We start from the raw sequence: 22,236 nt of genomic DNA, 5'->3' as shown, positions 1-22,236 counted from the left end.
GGCGTGTTGGGATTTGTGCATGCTGCCGATCATTGTGCTACAGGCGAACCGTAGCCTATCTGTTTCCATGGCGCATCTAATTGGCTTTCATTGAATAACCAGTCATTGTTAAGTAACAGACCTTTGATAAGTCGGTTTCCGGGGTCCTATTGGATAATCAAAGGTAGCGGTTATATATCTTAGGATAACTTAGGCTACTCGTCAGGTCATGGTCCATTTGAAGGGAATCAATTAGGCTAAATCATTCGTTCAGTCGAAAATTAACGGGATTTGTTATTTCTAGAATGTATGATAGGCTACATTGTTATAACGAAAACCGTCACTTTACTCTCACCGCTGACAAACTACGATGGAGGTCGGAAGCCAAAATGATAAGATACCCTCTGATGAGAGAGAGTGTGCTCTGAAACCCTTAAACCTCAAACTGATCGCCGAGAGGACCGCGCAAGCCAAGGCGCAGAGACCCACATGGAGTGGCCGACTGGAGTTCATCTTTGCATCGGTGGGGTATGCGGTGGGGCTGGGCAATGTCTGGAGGTTTCCCTACCTGTGCTACAGCAGCGGCGGAGGTAAGATTTGCTGATTTATGTAGGCTGAACTGTTGTGATAACAACGACGATCCTACAAAATAACCTGCTCGATTATAGGGATGTTTAAATGACTTTATTGCGCATGGGCTACTTGAGGATGTTGTTGTATAGCCACACTAATTCATATAGTAGCCACTAAATCAGCTTGCATCAGAGTAGTAGGGCAATGTAAACGATTGCAACTGTTCTGACATGAAGTCCACTTTTTTCTGATGCCATAATGTTCAGTTTTACAAATAGATAATTCAGTAATACATTTCAGCATTGTTTAGTTCTGGACTGTTTATAGTCTATAGTGGAATTAACACATTTCAGTCAATGTCACTAAAAACTTACAAAAAAAGGAAGAAGTTATTGCTGAGCTGTTGTATTGAATTGCTATTGTACATGTGTACATAATACTTTGGCCAATATATGTCCAAGAATGTTCATGGAAGTATGTCAAAAAGCTGAGTCATTCCTTTACACAGCTCTTTAAGTGTGTAGCAGTAGAGCAGTCACGTGCAGGATGACTGACGTCATCTAGATCATGAATGGCATTTCTTTCGAACAATAGAAAATAACAGTACATATGTTTTCAATGCAGGTTAGTGATAAACATGTCAAAAGATTGTTAGAGATTGGTGCCTTGAACCAAGTCAGTCAAGTCAGTTTTGTGGGTTGTACAACCCATTTCACACATCACAATTTGCTTCAAGGGGCTTTGCATTCTGCTGTATATGCACCACCCACAACCCCCATTCATCCAAGTAAAAAACTAACCACAAAACCTGTTTAGGAGGAAAAAAGCAATTAAAAAGTTACTTAAATACATACTGTACATACCTTTTGTGAGCCATTACAACCTAGGGTTTCAAAGGGGGTTCTGGAAACTTTCCATGGGAAGTTAAGCTCGGGAATTTTTTGAATATTCAAAATTGTGAATTATGGGAATTAATGGGGGTAATTTAAATGATCTGTATCATATCCAAAACATAAATACAAATATATAGACATTATGTTTTGCCATAGTGAGACATCAATGCTACATAATACAATTAAGAAATGTTACATTTCAACAAATTTATTTGTAAGTAGAACTTTTATCAAGTGTTGATTATTTTATTGAACAATTATTTCACTGAACATGAATGTTGAGTAAAATATTACTCATCCCGCGACCTCACCAATTTAATAAATTAAGTAAAATAGTTAGAAGGATTTAGTGCATTTGGGTTGCCTGGGCTTTTAAAGGCCAACCTTACATTTAGTAAATTCCATTTTATACCCATAATTCCTGTTAATTCCCTTACATTCCCGTTAATTCCCATGGAAAGTTTCAAACTTTGAAAATTCCTGGAATTTTGCAACCCTATTACAACCACATCCTTGTTTCAAGCATGAATGACTGAGCAAATTTAAATGTAAAAAACTATGAAGCTGTTGTTAAAGAAAATCTTCAGTGCTTGTTTTCCATTCATTTGAACTAAATAGACGTAAGCCTAATGCTTGTATTAAGGGGTGTAGCCGTACTTTCGATAAGCCATCAAGCCTCCCATTATGAATGGATGACTTCTATGGATGACTTGCACTTGCATTTGCAAGTCATCCATACAACGCACAAAAGCACTTGACGGACAGGGGATACCAGTATGAGCCACCCACTGCTTCTTTCTGTTCCTCTGATTCAGGTGCCTTCTTGATCCCTTATCTCACCATGGTGCTACTGTGCGGCATTCCTCTGCTCTTCATGGAGTTTGCTATTGGGCAATACACTCGTTTAGGGCCAGTGCATGCTCTCGCCAAAATGTGTCCCTTGTTTAAAGGTGAGTAACAGTGCGGGCCAAAGCCTCCTCTGGTGGGACGGGGATGAACATCTGATGAATTTGTCCTTCATTTAAAAAAAGAAAATGTATACATTCAAAGTCTGCCAGGAGCTTTATGGTTGTGTGCATGCAGCTCACACTATAGGTGGTTACCTCATTTCTAAAAATGTAAATTGATGAATTACATTTTAATCTTTGAGTATATCAGTAATAAAATCAGGGAAGTAGTTACTGTAAATGTAATTGCTTAGTATAGTCGGTACTATGAAACAGTTTCCACAATCCATTGGTGAGCAAAGCACCCCCCACCACAATCCTAAAACCCCCTACCCCCAAAAAAAGAAAGTTAATTATTAACTATCAGTCTCAGGAATCCCAATTGAGCACAAACTAGTAAAGTATGTTAGTATGATCATATCAAATTATCTGAATCATTGCAGTAGCTGTGTAATCACAGTCAACAACAGAATAGTTTTTTTTGGGTGTTGAGTAAGAAGATAAATTAAACTGTAAACAAAACTACACTAGTGGTGTATGGAAATGCTTGATTAAATATAGTACATTTTCAGTCATAAACACAATGTGAAAGTTTGCACTAGTTATTGTAAGTCATACAGAAATCCATGCGCGTCGCTTTTTCCCATTAACAGTCTGTGAGAACAAAGAGCAGGAAATACAATAGTGTACTGAGTCACAGGTGCATTAAGAAAAATCAAACAAACAGCAATATTGTATTCTATTGTAAGTGCAGTGGGTTCCTCTTAAAGGATGAATGCAGTGAACTTTGCCCTGTACTGCCTGTAGAACCCGTTTGCCCAAATGTAATCAAACCTCTTCTGATGTCCTCCATGTCTACAGCTATAAAGCCCTGCTCTTCATTTGACAGGGCGTTTAGCAGGCACGTATAGTTTTAAATTGCTTTGCATACAACGACTTGTACGACTTACAATAACTAGTGCGAACTTTCACATTGTGTTTATGACTGAAAATGTACTATATTTAATCAAGCACATTTCCATACACTACTAGTGTAGTTTGCATGCCAAGCAATTCACAGCAAACTGTAATATAGAGTATATCTAATTTAGAGGTAAAGTGGTATTTCCATTATGTTATCCTGTGCACAGTTTTTAGTTTCTTACTTGTGTGTCTCGCCTTCAGAAACTAACTTTAGAGAAGGGAACATCTTAACTTTTCCTATAATTTATATTCACCAGTCACTATTTCAACTGTGCACTCATTTCATACTTGGAAGGGCTGTATCATAAGTGAAATAACCAGATTTCAATAAATGAAAGGCCTATATGTTGACAAGCATCTGATTGGTTTTATTTTTATATATTTTTGTGCAGAACTTGCATCGTTTCGAAAACTTTCTTGGATCTAAAAATTGCGGAACCCCTCACTCACAAACCCTTTCCAATATGTTCCCATTAACTACTGCACTTTATTTAATGTAATATCCCTAATAATCTCTTGCTTTTGTGTCTCTGTATATCCAATTCAACTCTTGATCAAAAATCCAGACTAAACATGTTAGCTTTTTCTATCTTTAAAATAGTGAGGTTAGAGGACTGTGTTGCACATTGGAGCACTTTCTATTTGCCACTTGAAATGAAATCTTCCCTTTTCTTTCTGATCAATGGATTGTTTTCACTTGTTGATGGATGAGAACTTGTTATGCCAACATTGCAATGACTGCTGTAATCACTGTCGTCTAATATAAGTGGCTGAAATGTGCTCACAGTCTACAAAGCAAATCCTGTGGATCAGCATTAAGGGTTGTTTGTTTAAAAGCTTACAGTGCCAATCAGATACATTATGGAATAGTATTAGGGCCAGGGGTGAGGGAAAACAAATGAGAGGAGGATGTTTTTTTATATACTCCAAGAAAAAAGTAGAATCGTTGAGAATAAAATTGACTTTTTGTCTGTTTTTTTGGAAGTGCATAATGAAAAAAAAAAAAAACTCCTCCTATATAATTTTTTCTCACCCTGTCCCAAATGCTATATAATAAAACCTACAAACTGAGTTAGAGTTCAACCAAACTCATGAATAAACTGAGCACTGGCATTCACCTTGCAGCACTTCAAACTAATGACTGTACAAATAAAACAAGAGCCCAGCCATCAACAATCAGTAATTTTGGGTGTGAATTGAAAATGCTGCCTGTCTTGTTCTAACTTGAGATTTTTCTCCATAGTTTTCTCATCTTCTTAAAAGCAGAGATTATCTACCCGGTCAAAACGTATGGGTCCTTGCCTTGATTTATCCCTCATTTCTCCCTGGTTAATGCTCTGTGGTAAACAAGGGCCAAAGGCAGGTAGTTTTTTTCTGTACGTTCCTTGAATGATTTCCCTGTGCAACTCAGTACAGTTTGCTTTGATGTTTTTGTGATCCTTCATTGAATTGCCCACAAATGTCTGTCACAAATCAACAAATATGCTATGTTTAATTCACTTCAGTAGGCTTCACGTCAGCATGTAAAATGTATGTATTTAAATATTCTTCCATTCAGGTGAATTTTCTAATTTATCATAGTGATGACTTTCGCCATAAAACAATTAACTAATAAAAAAGACACAGGAAAGGATAGCTCTAACGTATTCCCTCAATCTGTGTCTGCTCTGCCATGTTTTTGACTCCTGCAGACCGATGTGTTTTGTCAGTTTGAAATGGCGCATCACTTTGAGTGTGTCTGGTGTACCAATGGAGCAGTCGACCATGAAAGCTAGATGTTTAGAGTGAACGAGGCAAACAGGCAATCACAAAGGAAGGAGCGCTTAGCATGGACTGTACACAGTGGTTCTAGCTGATCCTTGAGCTCAGGGGAGGTTTCATTGGGTTCCGTCATCATGTTGACACAGAGCTGTTTTTCAGCCGCTTCTCCTTCCATATAACCAGATAGTGACACTGGGACCAGTGGAGCAGGGCATTCCAGTCATTGACTAGGAAAAAACAAAAAAACAAAAACATTTTTCTGAGGCGCTTTTACATCGGTGAAAAATGGAGAACCAAATCCATTCAAAGGAGGTTTCCTTCCATGCTTAAACATTTCCCATTTATGTACAGGAATAGCAATAGAAAAAGGAATATTCAGACATTTTTGGAAATGCAATTTTTTTTCTTTCTTGTTGAGAGGTAGATAAGAAGATCAATGCCACTCTCAGACCAATATGGTGAATACATGTAGCTGCAGCCAGCAGCCATCTAACTTAGTTGAGCATAAAGACTGGAAACAAGGGAAACAAGCTAGCCTAGCACAAACATGAAGTGTAACAACATCCAATTGCCGTCAAAGGGGTTTATGTGCTGCAGCTGGAATATTAAGAGGACCAGTTGCCAGGCAAAGACCTGAGACGCCAAGAAATTTAGTTCTGAAATAGAATTTGGAATAGCACATAACCCTCGTAAACGGAAAAATGAAATGTATTCGTAGGCTATATAATTTAAACCTAACAAGATATGACATGTTGACTATGGAGCATTTAATGTGCCAGTAGGTGGATTTTATTGCTTTTAGACGGATCCAAACTAGCTGTTTTGTACTTTTTCCAGTCTCTATCCTTCGCTAAGTTAAGTGTTTACTAGTCCCAGACACATATTTACCATTCATGTGAGAGGGGGGATGTCTTCTCATGTAACTCACTCTAAGACAGTGAATCAACATATCCTATCTCCCAAAACTTTGAACTACAGCTTAAAAGTATTAATATCATAATATAGAACAGTTGTTTTTGTTGCCAAATTTTCGAGAAATTTGAGTAGAGTCCAGCTGCAGCCCCGGAGACAAACACCCTGGCGTGACAACAACACCCAGGCGTGACGGAAGTAACTGTGGTGTGACGGACGTGATTTTTGACTATTTAGCTTCCATGACATGTCTGCTACGTCACTCATTTGCTCTAACCCTAACCACCCAGCTGTGATGCCTGAACCTAATCCTCAAAACAATATAAATAACACAAACTTAGTAGCCTATCGGTCTGCGGTCTTTTTTACTGTTCGACGTGACGTACTCAAGATGGCCGCCGCGGTGTTCCGTCAATGTTCTATCTATATTCTAACCTCTCCCTGTCCCCTTGCCCTAACCCTAACCACCCAGCTGTGATGCCTGAACATAATCGCCAAAACAATAGAAATAACACAAACTTAGTATCGGTCTGCGGTCTTGTTATTGTTTGACGTTGTTTACAACTTAGAAGTTTATGACGTTGCAAAAATAAAATCTACAGGTAATGTCCTCACACCACAGTTACTTCCATCATGCCTGGGTGTTGTTGTCATGCCAGGGTGTTTGTCTCCGGGGCTGCAGCTGGATACTATTGGGAAATTTGGCTGAAAATGTCTTATTCCAAGATACTTTCCTGTATTTAAAATGGTTCAGGTTAGAAAAACACATATGCTAAAACCAGGTCTACACACCCCATTCTGAAATCTGAGAACACAGCCAAAAGCCACAGGTGCTAAACAAATGAATAATTTAGATCTGTTGTAGAACTTTGATCTCAACTTTACTCGTTTGGTCAGGGGCCTGTTATATTCCCAGGCCAAATGACAGTGTGGAATTTCTAATCCATGGCTCTAGGAATGTCTTTTATCTGTGTCCGAGTTTGCTTCACTTCATCTTGGCCTGTACCAGGGTTACCCCATGAGCCTGCCTCGTCTCTGTTGTCTACTTTTATTTGAGATGTAGGCTCCACTCATAATCCTGGGCCCACATAATTGGCACCTCGACGCAAAATATCAAGTATTAGAGTTTTGTTTTAAGAAGTTAAGTGTAGCCTAGCTACAGTGTTTTAAGAAGTAAAGTGTACAGCTTCTTCCCCACAGCATACTTTTTGCAGAGCTGTTCTTACTTTGTGTGTGTGTGTCCCCCACCACCCCATGTGTCACTCGGCAGGTATCGGTCTGGCCACGGTAGTTATCTCCTTCGTGTTCTCCACATACTACAATGTGCTCATGAGCTGGGCACTTTTCTATCTCTTCAACTCGTTCGGAGGGAGCCTCCCCTGGAAGTCCTGCAACAACACCTGGAACGTTGTCGGAAACTGTTCCAGCGGTTTCCCCGGCAACAGCACCGATCTGCAGTCCGCCAGCCAGCAGTTCTTTGAGTAAGATCAGTTCACTGGATTTTCAGCTTCAGACATACACAATATGCACCACTCAAGCAATTTCTTTTTATTTCTGTCATATCACATTGGATGTGAGTTACTTTTGTACACTAGTAAGGTGTAGCAGCATTTGCTAAGTATGTGGAGGGTTTGTGCTTTTGTTATAAGGCAATTTGTGTTAAACTCTTTACTCTTAATATACAATGTCCCAAGGTAAACTTAATTTTAAGCTGATTTAGTCACGGTTATTTGATGTTTAAAAAAAATACTGAATGTTTGTCACCACGTTACAATAGTTGGAATCACTTGCTATGTGTATTTTCATGCTGCTAATTATTTCTGTTTTTTTCCAGTCACAGGCTTCTGGAAAAAACCAGTGGCATTGAAGAAGTTGGTGGCCTTCGCTGGGAACTCTTTGGCTATCTCTTTCTTTCCTGGGTCATCGTTTATTTATGCATATTTAAAGGAGTCAAATCTACTGGCAAGGTCAGAGTAACAGCTGTTTTTCTGTGAATATCTGTTTATGCATAGTGATGATTATAATAAATGTTGTGTCTGTCCAATTTTTCCCTTCATTGCTTGAAAAACCCCTGTCCTCCGGCATTTTGTCTGAGTTAATGTTTGCAATTGACCCATGTCATTGTGTTAAGACGAGGATGTTATTAGGCAAGGAGTTAATTTTTGTGCTGATTACAGGAAACCAGTTTATATTCTGTAGTCTGTATGTATAAAAGAAAATATGTGCCATTCACTTTGTATGCACCATATTTTATGCCACCATATTTGTTTTACATTTGGTATTCAAAAAAAAAAGTTAATGTGATATACATGGAATTTAACCTGACTTCATTTAACAACCTTGTTTAGGTCCGACTTCATCCTCACTGGTGCCACAGTTGCTCAAGTGCTGCAACGTAAAGCACACAGCAAACTCAAATGTTGTTTTGTTTCTGCTTTTTACTCTCTGTGTCACGCAGGTTGTGTATTTCACAGCTGTGTTTCCGTACTTCATCCTGTTTGCCCTGCTCATTAATAACGTACGTCTTCCTGGAGCCAAGGAAGGTATCCTCTACTTTGTGACACCTGTATGGAGCAAACTCTTTGAAGTGAAGGTGAGACTGTTAATAAATAAGTAATGTCAAAAGGTAGTCACTTTGCCTCCATATCGTACCTTACTGTATAACGCATACCTACCTACTCATTGATAACCTCTTACAAAACATAAAATGGTTATCTTATCTTATAAAGAATGATAAATGGTATCAGTTTTATATTAAACTATTTATTTCAGGGAGCAAGGAAATTAATGCAATTGTCAAACATTTTCTGAGATTCAACCCTCTCTTTCACAGAATATGCTTTTATCTTGTGTTTTCTGAAGCGTCAAACTCAGCAAATGCCAGAACCTTGAGTGAATGAGGGGGAGAGGTCATTGCTGTGGCACACTCAGTTAACCGCTTAATATGTAGTTAGGCCTAAATAGTGAAAAGCTTGGCTTTGAAGATTTTTTAAGGGACGGAAAGCCAAACTAGTGTGATAGTTTCCCTCTGATGTTGAATAAAGCCATGTCAGGGGCTTTGAATCTCCCAGAATAGTCTGTTGTGGCCACAGCTGTGTCTTTCTTAACCCCTTAATAGCACAAGAGCAAGAGAGCTAGATACTTCCCAAGTAGGAAAAAGTCAAACCTCGGTTTAGCTTCGGGTCTAAGGGCAGAGGGTGTCATATTGTGTATGGACTGTGACGCCCATTGAGACAAATGGCTATTTTTTATATTGGGCTGTATAAATAAAAAGATATTTGATTTGATCACTGTAAATATATACATCCAAGATCACGCACACTGGAAGACAACATGCATACAAATAAAGTGTTATTTAAAATCTTGGGGTTTTCTCTAACATTAAATATTTGCTACTACATCAAAGTCTTTTAATAGATTTTACTGACCAGCAGAACCCCTCCACTATAATCACATTGGGATTAAAATGTTGTTAAATCCTTCATCAACCATAAGTCTCAGCCAATTCAGATAGCAACACAACCACGGAAATCTCTTATGAACCAAGACTGTCATGACTGTTGAACATATCCCATTACAAAAAGGTTTGAAGTGAATGGTCATGCTCTCCTTTATGTCCATCATAGGTTTGGGTTAATGCAGCTGCCCAGGTGTTTAACTCCATCGGGATAGCATTTGGCTCCATGATTTCCATGGCTAGTTACAACAAGTTCAACAATAACATTCTGAGGTAAGGACATGTTCCGATATTCTGTGTCGGGAAAAGCTGTACCATCTCTTTGATCTTCCAGGAAAATGTGCTTGAGTAAAACCATGCTTAGTTAACGAATAGTGAATTACGATGTGTTTTTGTTGTACATTATATTGTATGTATTTATGGGATTTCACTCTCTCATTTCAAAATGCCTAAACCAAACATGTCATTTTGTAACAAAATTAACCTTAAATACAACTTATTGACTTGACTCAAAATACACTAAACATAATAAGTTATATTGTCCCTTTAACACAAAGGAATCCAGGACCATCCAGTACAAACCTTTGATGTGCTGTGAGTTGAATAGCAGTGTTCTTAGTGTTCTGTGATTGTAAGAGCAGCTTCTGTATGAGTTTCTGTATGCATTTTTTGCTCACAGCAACAGAGGAACAAAGCGGACAAATTGTTTATGAAAGAAGCTCAATCTGTGTTTTTCTCTCTCTGAATTGTTCATGTTTACTGTGTGGCAATTTGCCTATCGTGCTCTCTTTAAGAAAGATTACTCCCAGAAGCCTGCAGAGAAATTAAATGAACCCTGCCTGCCCCACTCACTGCCAACCACAGCCCACCACGGGAAAAATGGAGACAGTTTGATCGAACATTTGAAAGGATCAGTCTAATTTAGAACAAGAAGAGATGAAGGTTGTTTGAAGGGCTCAGTTTCCCTGTGTGGTAAAGAAAAATAGACCAGAAACCCTTAAACTGCTCTATATTATTTAACTACCAGAGACACTTTTTACTTTAGTTCCCAAATGTTTCAATTATTTCTGACAAACTGAGAGTGTGTTGATCTAGTAGAGAAACTGAAAACAGCTGTTTTAGGGATCACATGGCTGCTTCATAATCTAGTTCCTTCCTTTTCCTACATTTCTTCGATACTAGATCTCTGACACTGATCTTTTCTTGTGTCCCCTTCTTTCCCAGGGATGCTTTAATTGTGTCATTTACCAACTCGTTCACTAGCATCCTGGCTGGCTTTGTGATCTTCTCAGCTATTGGCTACATGGCTCATATACATAACCTCCCAGTGGACAACATAGCTACAGATGGTAAGCTTCAAGCCTGGAAAGACCATGGAATCAAAGACTTGTTTTGTTTTAGGCACCTAAACAAGATGACAAAATGGTGGACTTGCTGTGATAGAGAAGGACATAATAATACATCTCAAACTCTGTTGTATCTAAGAACTTGTCTTTGGTTTCATCCTCATGGGAGCATTTTTTTCTTCTTTCAATGGAAAAACAAGACAAAGATTTCAAGATGTGCATGTCTGAATTGAATATCTGACTTCAGGACGAATAGTGGAAGTGTTTCTTAAAACAGCACTCAGTTTACTCATCACCACTCAGCCTGTAAGAACAGTTGTATAACGTCCAGTAGTGGTTTTGGGCACGGGCAAACCGGGCAGACGCCCGGCCCGGGGCGTTATTTTTTCATGCTGCATGGGGGGCGCACAAGCACTTTAAAAAAAATCATCTGCACTGTGGTTTTCTATATCATATCACTGTGTGGGGATTGGAATTGGCAAAACTTACTTTGTAAATATTACTGTGATGTCTTTTACTGTGACATCACAGTAATATTTACAAAGTACGTTTTTTTTAACCCTATATTTCTCTTTCTGTGATGTCACGAGAAAGAGAAATATAGGGTTAAAAAAAACACTCTTTCTGCCTTTTCTCAGGCTAGGATGAACCGATTTAAATTTTTTTTGCACATTTATACTACATAGGATCTCAGAATTCAATACACCTTCATATTCAAACCGGTGAAGTAGGCCTTTAACAGAAAGTCACCATTACTAACTGGATGTGCAGAGTTTGAAAGAAGCGGGCACTTAAGAAAGGTCTAATGAAAGACCCCTTGGAGTGTGATTTTCGGAATTATATACAGTAGCTTGACCATCATTGGAGAATGGATATCTCTTTTCTTGGTTTTCTATTGTTGAGATAGGCAAGAATATTGCAACTTTTCATTGTACATATCTTGTTCTTAGGAGAATGTGAAATGTATATTTCTTGTTTTCGTAGGGAAAAGTATGATATTTTTAATAAGACAGGCAAGGTAACAAGTGACCTTTAATATTAAGGTAGAATCACTAAAAGTGTTGTATTCAAGTTATTATCCTGAAATATATACATAATTGTGAATTCCTAAGGCCTCTCTGAAAAGGCATGCCTGGGCTTGTCCTGGGACAGGTCAGGGGTGAGAGAGACAAGGGGGGCAGTGGGTCCTTGAGCTGGACACACACACACCCTCATCTTTACCCCCACCCTCTCTCCTCCTAATACACACACCCACTCTCTCTGTCTGCAGACTATATAAAGCCAGGGTTTTGAGCAAGATGGGGAGTTTTTTGGGAAAGCTGCTGCTGTGGGTTTTTGGGGAAGTCTTGACTGTTCCACTTTTTTGTTCTTTTAGCATGGACGAAAGACTTAGAAGAAAAACTCGAAAGAAACACTCTGAATCTTTTTGAGTGCAAAATACTTAGAAAAATTGAGGGGTATTGGTATTAGTTATTTTTTCTTTTCAAGAAGGGGAAGAGGCTCGGAACCAATTCTTCCTTTTCTATTCTGAGAAGTTTGGTAAGGGACCATTTGGGTGATTGATAATAACTAATTGATGAACCAGGTTGTAAAATAGCATGGAGTTGAGGTTGAAAAACTGTTGAACCAACTTTTCCTGATTGTTGTGTCGCAAAATCAAGCTTGTCATAGCATTTGAAGATATTCAAATATATATGACAAGATTGAAAGAATCGGCCAACACCCAGAACTATTGAAGTTGTGTAGACAGTGGACAAACTTTTACTCCTGATCTCTTGTGGATCAACCAAATAAACTGTTGAACCAACTTTTCCTGATTGTTGTGTCGCAAAATCAAGCTTGTCATAGCATTTGAAGATATTCAAATATATATGACAAGATTGAAAGAATCGGCCAACACCCAGAACTATTGAAGTTGTGTAGACAGTAGAGCTTTAAAAAACCTGAAGATGAGAATACTCCTGATCTCTTGTGGATTGAAAATGGGAGAACTCATGAACTGAATTCAATGTGAACAAAAGACATACAACACATAAGTTAAGTCTTATACTTCTCTACATATATTAACCACATTAATGGGAGTGTAGGTACTTATTTTCCTTCCTTTCATTTTATTTTCTTTTTTTCTTTTTATATTGTGAAAGTATAATCTTTTTGTATTGGTAAAATAAAATTTCTTGAAAACGCTATAACTCTTGAGCCTGAATCTTTAGTTTAAAGTTGGGAACAAGGACCTAATTAGGGTTTTTCTTTAAAGAGACCGCGGCGCCTCTGAGGTAAGCAATTCAAACCTACACTACGGCTACACTACTGATAACAAAGAATACACATCCCATAAACACACTCCTTGAATTAGGAGGGAATTGCATTTATCTATTGGCCTAAGCTCATCCAGGTGTATGGACTTAGTGAGGACTTAACGGTAGTCTTTTGAAGCTAGGGGTAAATGTGAGGTATTCATCCACCAGAATAATTAAAAACCTATTATCTAATCTCCTCCTTTCTAAAAACTTATCAAGGATAAAGGTCTGAAACCTGGACTTAACCTAGGATAAAATTAGAAGAGACAATTGTAAGGGTCGTTAGGGGATCAACACAGGGGGAGATTTGGAGATAGGCAGGGGTCAAAGGGTAACATGCTTTAAAACCAGAGCCTTTAAGGTAATATATGGTGTGAAGGTTTTTGGTGAAAAGTAAAACCTTTTGGGAATTGTGTAAATCAGCTTTTGGTCTTTGTTTGCCATAAATAAAGAGCAGGGGTCGATGAACACATAAACTTTATAGTGGAACAGGTTCAAACAAGGAACAAACGAACCTGGCAGGCTATATATACACACAAACGTCCTGATATTAATTTAGGGGTGTTTAAATCTGGTGAAGGGAATACCGGCATAATCATTACTATCTGTCTCTAGCACACAGCACTTCTTTGCAATGCATAAAAAACACAGACAGTTCTGGTTTCTGTTAAGAAGTGCATTATGTAAAACAGAGAGAGATTGTTCCTGTTCAGCCCCTGGCTCAGATAAGCAACCAATCAAAGCGCTGCATCCCTGTTCGCTCTAATCGAACTGTCAAATGACGAGTGTGTGACCAGACCTCACTGAAAAAATGATTCGCTGACCTTTGGTTAGATTTGAATCAAGAGTTCTGTAAAATGTTTGAGTGTGCAGACACGAATGGCTAATCAATGGTGTATTTTTTGGTATGCCTCATAAGTCTGTTGAAAAGCTGCTTCAAAATCATGTCAGTGTTTGAGAGACAGGACATTCCTAACTCTTATTTGGTCCACATTGTCTTTCCTTTAAATAGAACCCCATCGTGGTCTGGCACTAAGCCCAACTTTTTTAACTAGTAACTGGGAAAGCAAGTGGTTGTAAAGACAAAACCACACAATGTGTAACATTTCTTACAGCATTTACACTCCAGTTACAGAATTTCACTGATTTGGTACATGGATATCTTTGGCTATGGTAAGCCGCAGTTATCAGAGATCAGCCCAACAGGTGATTGCGAAGAAGTATGTATCAAATGTAAATATATAAAATACATCTTCACCTCATCACTTGATATTCTGAGAACAATACCGTGACCACCAGATCTATGGCAAAAAAAATCATTGTGTTGAGGAATTGGAAATCAGTCACCCCTTCATCCTATGGTGACTGGATTGAACTAATGACCGACATGGCAAACTGTGAAAAGGCTGTTACATACTCCGCGAGAAGAAAGAACAAAGTTCTCGGTGACAGAGCTGCGAGAAGTTCTTTCTGGTCTGACATTACATACTTCACGAGAACTCAACTGCCGAATTCCTCACCGCGGCGCATTGTTACCATGGTAATTTACTCAGTAGCGCCAGCTGATTTCACTTCGCTTTCCTCATTGACTTCAGACTGACCAATCACACAATAGTTCTCGGACAAGCTGCGAGAAGAAAGTTCGGCCCGGGTGATGTGTCAAGAACAAGCTGCGAGAACAGCTAAATAAGAGCTGAGAGAAGAAAATGACGTCATTTTCTTCTCGCAGCTCTGTCACCGAGAACTTTGTTCTTTCTTCTCGCGGAGTATGTAACAGCCTAAAGGGTTACAACATTCAGACTTGCTTGACAACAACATGCATTTCTAACTACATGGACCCCATTCCTGGACTATATTAACAATAGACAGTGACCGAGCACATTCCACAAAAGGAACTTCAAATGGATAAAACCCAGCGATAATATAGGTGTACATAATTTGTATTATTTATGTAATTTTATTTTTGATTTTTTTTCTCTTTTCACCAAAAGTTGCAAGAAATGACATGCATACATTAAGTAACATGAGCTATAATAAATTAAAGGTTGAGTCGGTGATTCTGGAGAAATAAATAACTTTTTGTTAGGATCAGTGAATATCTCCTCATGACCCAATACCTGTCCATATTGTGTGTACACTCAGGGGAAGTCCGTAGTTGGTGCACGGTCTAGACTCTTGTTGCTGACTATGGTGTCCCCATTGTTTACATGCCAGTTTGCAGAGCCTGGACCGTCTTTTTCTTCGGCGGAAACATTTCTTGTGTGAATTTGCTTGTGTTAATTGACAGTGAATAAATTAACTAGCATTTCATGGCTCATGTTGTTGAAGGTAAAGTAGCCAGTTATCCTAAAGGGGCTTGAGGCAGTGGGGGATGATGCCATCTTAAGTAACTAGCTTCTTGTTCTTGAAGGCCACTGTCAGTTCTCCAACAGGGAGTGGTTACCAAGGGAGCATTACAATCTAGAATCTCACCACTAAATGACTCTAAATACCCTGATTTTACAAACTGTGCCTTAAAATTTAAGTCCACGTGTGGTGACTTCTTGTGGCCTTTTGTTTTGTGTGTGATACCTGGATTTAGGCTCAACCACAGCTGAAATCTAATAAAAAATTAAATGTCATTGATCCTCGGAATAAGCTAAACTACGGCTTCTTTGGATATACAGTAGCAGTTGTGTTATAAGGAATAGTTTCACATTTTAATTTTTGAATGCTTGCACTGTAAATATTTAGCCAAAGCGCAATTCTATTTGTATAGCCCAACATCAAAAATCACAAATGTGCCTCAAGGCAAATCTGTAATCACAGTCTGTACAGGATAGGACACCCTGCCCCTTACTAAATCCAGCTGCTGGTTATCTTAGTTTAGCTTAGCGTGAACATTTAGGGGAATAGCTAACAAAGACTCCAAATATTTTACTTTCTTAAGCCTGAAAAAGTCCAAGCAGATAATTGTTTGGCAGCTGTGAGCTGAATATGTGTATCTCATAGTACTAACAAAACCTGTATCGTCTTTCAGGTCCTGGTTTGGTTTTTGTCGTGTACCCTGAAGTCCTTGCCACTATGCCTGTCTATCAGCTGTGGGCCCCTCTGTTCTTCCTCATGCTTCTGTGTCTGGGTCTGGACAGCCAGGTAAACATCTCCAACACTCACATAAATAAAGCGTTTGACAGGAAGATAATTAGCATAGAAAATTTGAATTTGTGTTTTTAGCAACACATCTGAGCTCTTGCGCATTTGAATATGAATGTGTCATAAACATTTATACCATGCGTATAACTGAAGTCAGTTAGATCTTTTTCTCTCTGACTTGAGTATGTCAGGAGCAGTGATGCCGGTAACGCGTTACTTAGTAACGCGTTACCGGCATCGGACCTCTTTTTTCAATAACGAGTAATCTAACGCGTTACTATCTCCAAACCAGTAATCAGATTAAAGTTACTCATCAAAGTCACTGTGCGTTACTTTTTCTGTCATTTTCCTTAGTGAAACATTTTACATAACTGCACAAATGACTGCGATTGCGATTTAATGTAAATAAATGTGCGCGCATGTGTCTCTAAACGCTCCAACTGCTCCAACCGCTCCTCTCGTCTTTTTGGTAGCGCCCCTCGTCTCTGACATGCAGCGTGTGTGTGTGCCTGTGCCTGTGTCTGTGTGTGTGTGTGTTTGTGTGTGTGTGTGTGTGTGTGTGTGTGCAGCAGCATTACGGCCGAGTCTAAGCTGAACTGTGGCGCAAAACAAAGTTTTCCCCCCGATGAAATATAGCGTCTGCTATTGGGATATTTAGGATTCGGGTATGGTGACGTTGAAGAGATAGAAGTGTTTAAAACTTGGAAACTTATAGTCACGTGGCGACCGGTGGCCGCACACACCCAGTCTATCAACCTATTATTTACTATCTATGCTATCAACACGTGAGACATCGCAGAAAAGTCAAATTAATGCATGAGAATGAAGGGCCAAGCACGTTAACTTTAAAGACACTGCTACTGTCTTTGCACTTTGGAGGAATGCATTTATTTTCATGGGGGGAAAAAGGTTTTTTTTATTACATTTTTCAAACCATAATTTTTATTATTTTGAAAACAGTAGGCCTATAGGCTACTAGCATACAAGCTTTATTTTATATATTTGAAATTATTCTTAATATGTGCATGTTTTTAAATTGAGATGAGTTTCAAAACCTATAAAGTAACGTTTAAAGTAACTTGTAATCTAATTTAGTTACTTTTAACATCAAGTAATCAGTAAAGTAACTAAGTTACTATTTTATGGAGTAACTAGTAATCAGTAATCGGATTACTTTTTCAAAAGTAACTGTGGCAACACTGGTCAGGAGGAAGTGACACTCATGGGGAAATAGGGCAAAACGGATGTAGGATTACTCAACTAATTGTAGGCAAAACAATTACAGAACATTTCTTCCCACGGCTATGCACATTCAGAACTCTTTCTTTGTAACTGTTTACCTAACTGTGTCCATCTGTTGACCATTGACATGGAAATGATTACTCACATACAATGCATCAGCACTATTGTGATTTTGACCTTGGAGTTTTTTTTCCCTTGGATTTTTAGTGGCACATTGAACACTTTTACATTGTCTTCCTTTAATTTAAAATCTTCAACTCATGAAGAGCTGGTGATTCTACTAGTTTACAAATGTATCTCTTCCTGTCTCTCTAAATGGTCACCGTCAGGTCAAGTATAGTAAAGATATAGTGTAGGCTAATATATTGAGTTTTGGTTATGATACCATTTGTTTTTCCCTTTTCTAACATATTAACACACTGTCTAACCAGGTCAAAAAAAGTCTAGATGCAAAAATGTATCAAAGAAAGCCATAACAAATCAATAGGGAACCACGGTTTACATTGCAAATGGGATTAATGTTATAAACACAATAAATGTTTTCTCCACAGTTTGCCACAGTTGAAGTGGCTGTAACGTTCCTAAAAGATGAGTTTGGCCCAGACATCCTGCGCTTCTTTAAGAGAGACGAGCTGGTGACCCTTGCTGTGTGTGTCGTGTGCTTCATCCTTGGAATTCCACATATTACCAGGGTACAGTTTGTAAAAGCAAATCTTAGAGAAATGTGAAATATATTTGAGGATATTTGCATACATGGGTTTGTGTGTCACTGTGTTGACAGGCTCTCTCTCTTGTTCTTCCTGCACAGGGAGGCATCTATGTGTTTCAGCTGATGGATCACTACACCGCCGTGGTTTCCCTCATTACCCTGGCTTTCTTTGAAGTTGTAGCTGTCTGCTGGATTTTTGGTAAGATCCACATCAGGTTCGTTAGCTCAAACACAGAAAGATGTCCTGTTTTAGGCAAACGCTTAAGACCCCTCATCCTACAGGATTTGCTGGCTGGTTAACTATTAAAAGGAATTCTGAACATTTCTGGACTTCTGTATGTATGTGTGGTTAATGGTTATTCCGGGTTTTTGTTCAGCACCTTGTTTTTTTTTAATCAGGTGTCCCAAAAATGTCTCTAATGGTCAAAAGGATGCAAGGAAAAACTCCAAATATCTTCTTTCGTATCTGTTGGCTCGTGATCTGTCCTTTGTTGGTGTTGGTAAGCTTAAACTATCTGAAATTTGTCACGGTAGTTTCTGAATTATCATCTAAGACTAACAATACAATGATATTGCTTAAGATGGTTATTTAATGTTGTTTAACAGCTATCTCTTTCCCTACATAGTGTATACTGGTCTCCAGCTTCGTCCAGTATTCTCCTGCCCGCTATGGGGAGTACACGTATCCAGTTTGGGCTGAATTGGTGGGCTGGGGCGTTTCATTGCTCTCCATAGTGTGGATCCCAATTGGTGCTATTCATGAAATCTATAACAACAAGGGCTCACTTCGTCAGGTGAGTACCAGACTCATTCATACGACAAAGGAAATTGTTAAAAAAAAAAAAAAGGTTTATCGCTTGTTTTTTTCATTGTGCCCATCATCATAATGAGGAGGAAATGTCTGTCTAGTCAACTTTACAACTTGTTTTCTTGTCTGAGCTGACCAACCGTGCTCACATAGTTTTCTTAAAGTGTGTTTGTTTCTAAAATGTTGCCTTCTCGAACCCCCAGAGACTTGAAACAGCCAGGATTCCCACGATAGACCTTTCGGAAGAACAACACCTGGACAACCCGGCATCTGAACCCTTGTTTACTTCAGTGGCATGACAGGGAATATAGCTACTGTTAGACAAGTCTGTCTGTATGTAGCAGACTCTTTCATACAGTGCTGTGTGCATACATAGTCTTTAAGTCTTTATAGTATCTTTAGCCCATGCTACATTTGTGAAAAAAAAAAAAAAACGCAGTTGAACCCCGTCACATTGTAAAAAGTGTATATTGAATGTTTGTCTACCAACTAAAGGTTCATTTAGTTGTATTTAGGTATGAGTCTGAATATGCCATGGCTAGAGTATACAGGTTTTGAACCTTCAACCTTAGGATTGAAAAACATAGCATACTGTATAGTGTGGGTGCTTTAAAGGCCACTTTTCTTGATCAAGAACATCCCAAAGGGGCTGAAGAGGCCTGCCCCATTTCAAAGTTTCCTCCAAATGTTACATTTATTAAGGTTATCCCCGTGGCCCCACCCATAGTACATTATGCACTTCTTGTTTAATGTAAAATTCAGAGAATCTTCAGAAACGTCAAATAACCTTATCTCAGTTTACGTTTTAGTTTGGCAGCCATCACCTGGAAAAGACATTATAAAAATAAAAGGAAACACTGCAATATGTTAATCACTAGACAAAATCTCCCCGCTGTTTATGATTGCAGCCTGGCTGTGTTGCTAATCCGCGGTTGACTGGATGTTTTTAACATGCACAGTCAACACTGTTTACTAGATGCCCGTCTTATCCTATGCTGAGCTAAAGAATTAGTTTGTTTCTGGTATTTATAAGTCTTTGACCATTTAAAGGCACATAGATGCCTTAATGTCCAGATATTGACACGGTTTATAAATATATTATAGCATCTGATGTCCATAACTTTACAGTGCCTGAACACCGTTTACAAAACTTGAAAAAACATACTGGCATATACATACTGGCATATACAATTTTCTGCAAATCTTCAGAAAAACTTCCCTCAAACACAGGGCAGCAGGTGTGTTATATAACAATGTTATATCAATGTGTTTTTTTTTTTTTTTTTTTTTTTTAAGGTATTTTTTTGGCATTTTTCATGCTTTATTTGACGGTGTAAGACAGAGGTGAAATGGGGCAGAGAGGGGAATGACATGCAGAGAACGACCGCGGGTGGGAATCAAACCCGGATCTGCTGCTGGGCCCGGCCCGGGGGGGGGGGGGGGGGACGCCCTACCAACTGAGCTAAGGGCGCCCCCATATCAATGTGGTCTGAGCTCTGCAGGTGGAGGAAGGAGTTGATATTATTTTTCAGTGATGCATTTGACTTTATTTCTTATTATATTGGAGCAGGCAACTCACAAGAGTTTAGGAGATTTAAAGTGGTGCCTTTGATCTATACAGCTGATTGGGCTAATGAGGGCAGATAATCTTTATACATGAAACACCTATCTGGTACCTCTCAATTGTCGGCCCAAAAGCTGCAGTTAATCAACGACGATTTTATCTCACATGTCCAACAGAAAAGAAGCCAAAGAGTTCACTTTGGTGAAAACATTATTTATATTAACTCGAGCTTTAACTTTGAGAGTGGGCAGTGATGTTAATTAATGTTTATAGTTAGATTGTACAAGAAGTCTCAATTCTGTGAGACAACGGAGAGAAAAGAGTTCAGTAAGTGTTAGAACTGTAAGCTTCGGGTTAATATGTTATGTTGACAATCTACCTCAACTGGAATTGACCGGACACTGTATGTGTACATGGGAAAGTGAAAGATTGTCAAACCCTTTTGTACCCTTTATCTTGCCTTTTAAACATGCTCTGATCATGAATGTACATTTTAAAATACGCTAAGAACAATTTGAAGATGTTTTCTTATCAACGATCTGTGTGTGTTGCATCTCATCTCTATTGTATAGAGGTGGAACAGGCTGTCACTCTAGTTTTGTATTTTTTTTTCATACTTGTGCAGTAAACTAGCCCGTTGGTGGAGAAAATATTTAACCTGGGCCTTAAAAAGTCATCCTTTTAAAATTTCAGAGAGAAGCATCTGTGTCATGGAACTTATAATCACCTAGACGTGCCTTTCTTTAAAAAAAAAACAATTATTTTTAGATATATAATCTATATTTAATGAGAACCAAAGCTTTTATTTAAGATGATGCATACTGTTTATGTTATTGTTATAAAATGCCTTTTTATTGTCTTGAATTGTAATTGATGTTTAAAATATGCAAGGGTGATTTAGAAAGACTTACAACAAATAAAAGGTCACTGTTTACATTTTTTAGTAATTTGATTTTAAATATGAAGAAGTACAAATTAGGGTGATTGGCTATTAAGGTGAGACTCTTGTTTGGAAATATACAAAGTCTGGGTTACTTGAAGAAAAAAAAGTTAAGAAACCATAAACCATGATGTGCTGGTTTTCATCTCAACTGAAAGCCGCACATGCTGATAATACTAAGTTGATCCTTTGCTCCATGCACAGAGAGACATTTTTTTTCCTCTTGTTTAATAAGAACTATCAAAGTTTAATGTTGATGTTTCATGTCAATGACTCCATGTTTCTTACTATTTTTATCATATTTCTACGTTGGTGATTTTGTTGTCTAACATATTGTTGAATAAAAAAAAGCCTTAATATTTTGCTCTGGCATCAGAGAATAACTTTGTGCTAATTATTGTGTCATGCCTATTACTGCCTGAGGGAGTCACTGGGGGGCAGCATTGCAACAAAAAAAGTCAGAGAGCCCATCTGAGCTGCTTCAGTGCTACATCTGTTTTACTACTATGCCGCATACATCTGAAACCAATCATTTTGTTAAAGGTATTTAATTGTTAGCCCACAAATATTTCAGCAAGGGAAAAATGTAAGACTCATGTGTCTCATAACATAACATAACAGCAAAATACATCTTGACTGTTTTTAGTGGTTTGTTTTATGTGTTGTATATACATTTTAATGAATACCCATTGAATTACAACTTTTCAGAA

The 22,236-nt window shown here is 38.4% G+C and overlaps 1 protein-coding gene across 1 annotated transcript; it reads left to right on the top strand.

Moving 5' to 3' along the window:
• LOC307260904 (sodium- and chloride-dependent GABA transporter ine) lies at positions 1-21,832 on the top strand. The gene is made up of 13 exons (XM_080041271.1): positions 1-569; positions 2,261-2,395; positions 7,299-7,509; positions 7,863-7,995; positions 8,487-8,621; positions 9,655-9,758; positions 10,710-10,834; positions 16,151-16,263; positions 18,057-18,197; positions 18,314-18,413; positions 18,614-18,714; positions 18,841-19,008; positions 19,226-21,832. The coding sequence occupies exons 1-13, from the start codon at positions 350-352 to the stop codon at positions 19,319-19,321; spliced, it is 1,782 nt and encodes a 593-aa protein (XP_079897397.1). The 5' UTR covers positions 1-349; the 3' UTR covers positions 19,322-21,832.
• The last annotated feature ends 404 nt before the right edge of the window (positions 21,833-22,236 follow it).

This window comes from Ammodytes marinus, assembly GCF_949987685.1.
Source record: "Ammodytes marinus genome assembly, chromosome: 2".
In the NCBI taxonomy this organism is placed as follows: Eukaryota; Metazoa; Chordata; class Actinopteri; order Uranoscopiformes; family Ammodytidae; genus Ammodytes; species Ammodytes marinus.
Note: the sequence above shows the minus strand (reverse complement) of the source record. Positions and strands in the feature narration are given on the sequence as shown.

Excerpts from the sequence above, each read along its gene's own strand:
- LOC307260904 (XM_080041271.1), top strand. The coding sequence starts at position 350 with ATGGAGGTCGGAAGCCAAAATGATAAGATACCCTCTGATGAGAGAGAG. Across the intron at positions 16,264-18,056 it reads GTCTGGGTCTGGACAGCCAG|TTTGCCACAGTTGAAGTGGC; the intron begins GTAAACATCTCC and ends TTTTCTCCACAG. Across the intron at positions 18,198-18,313 it reads GAATTCCACATATTACCAGG|GGAGGCATCTATGTGTTTCA; the intron begins GTACAGTTTGTA and ends CTTCCTGCACAG.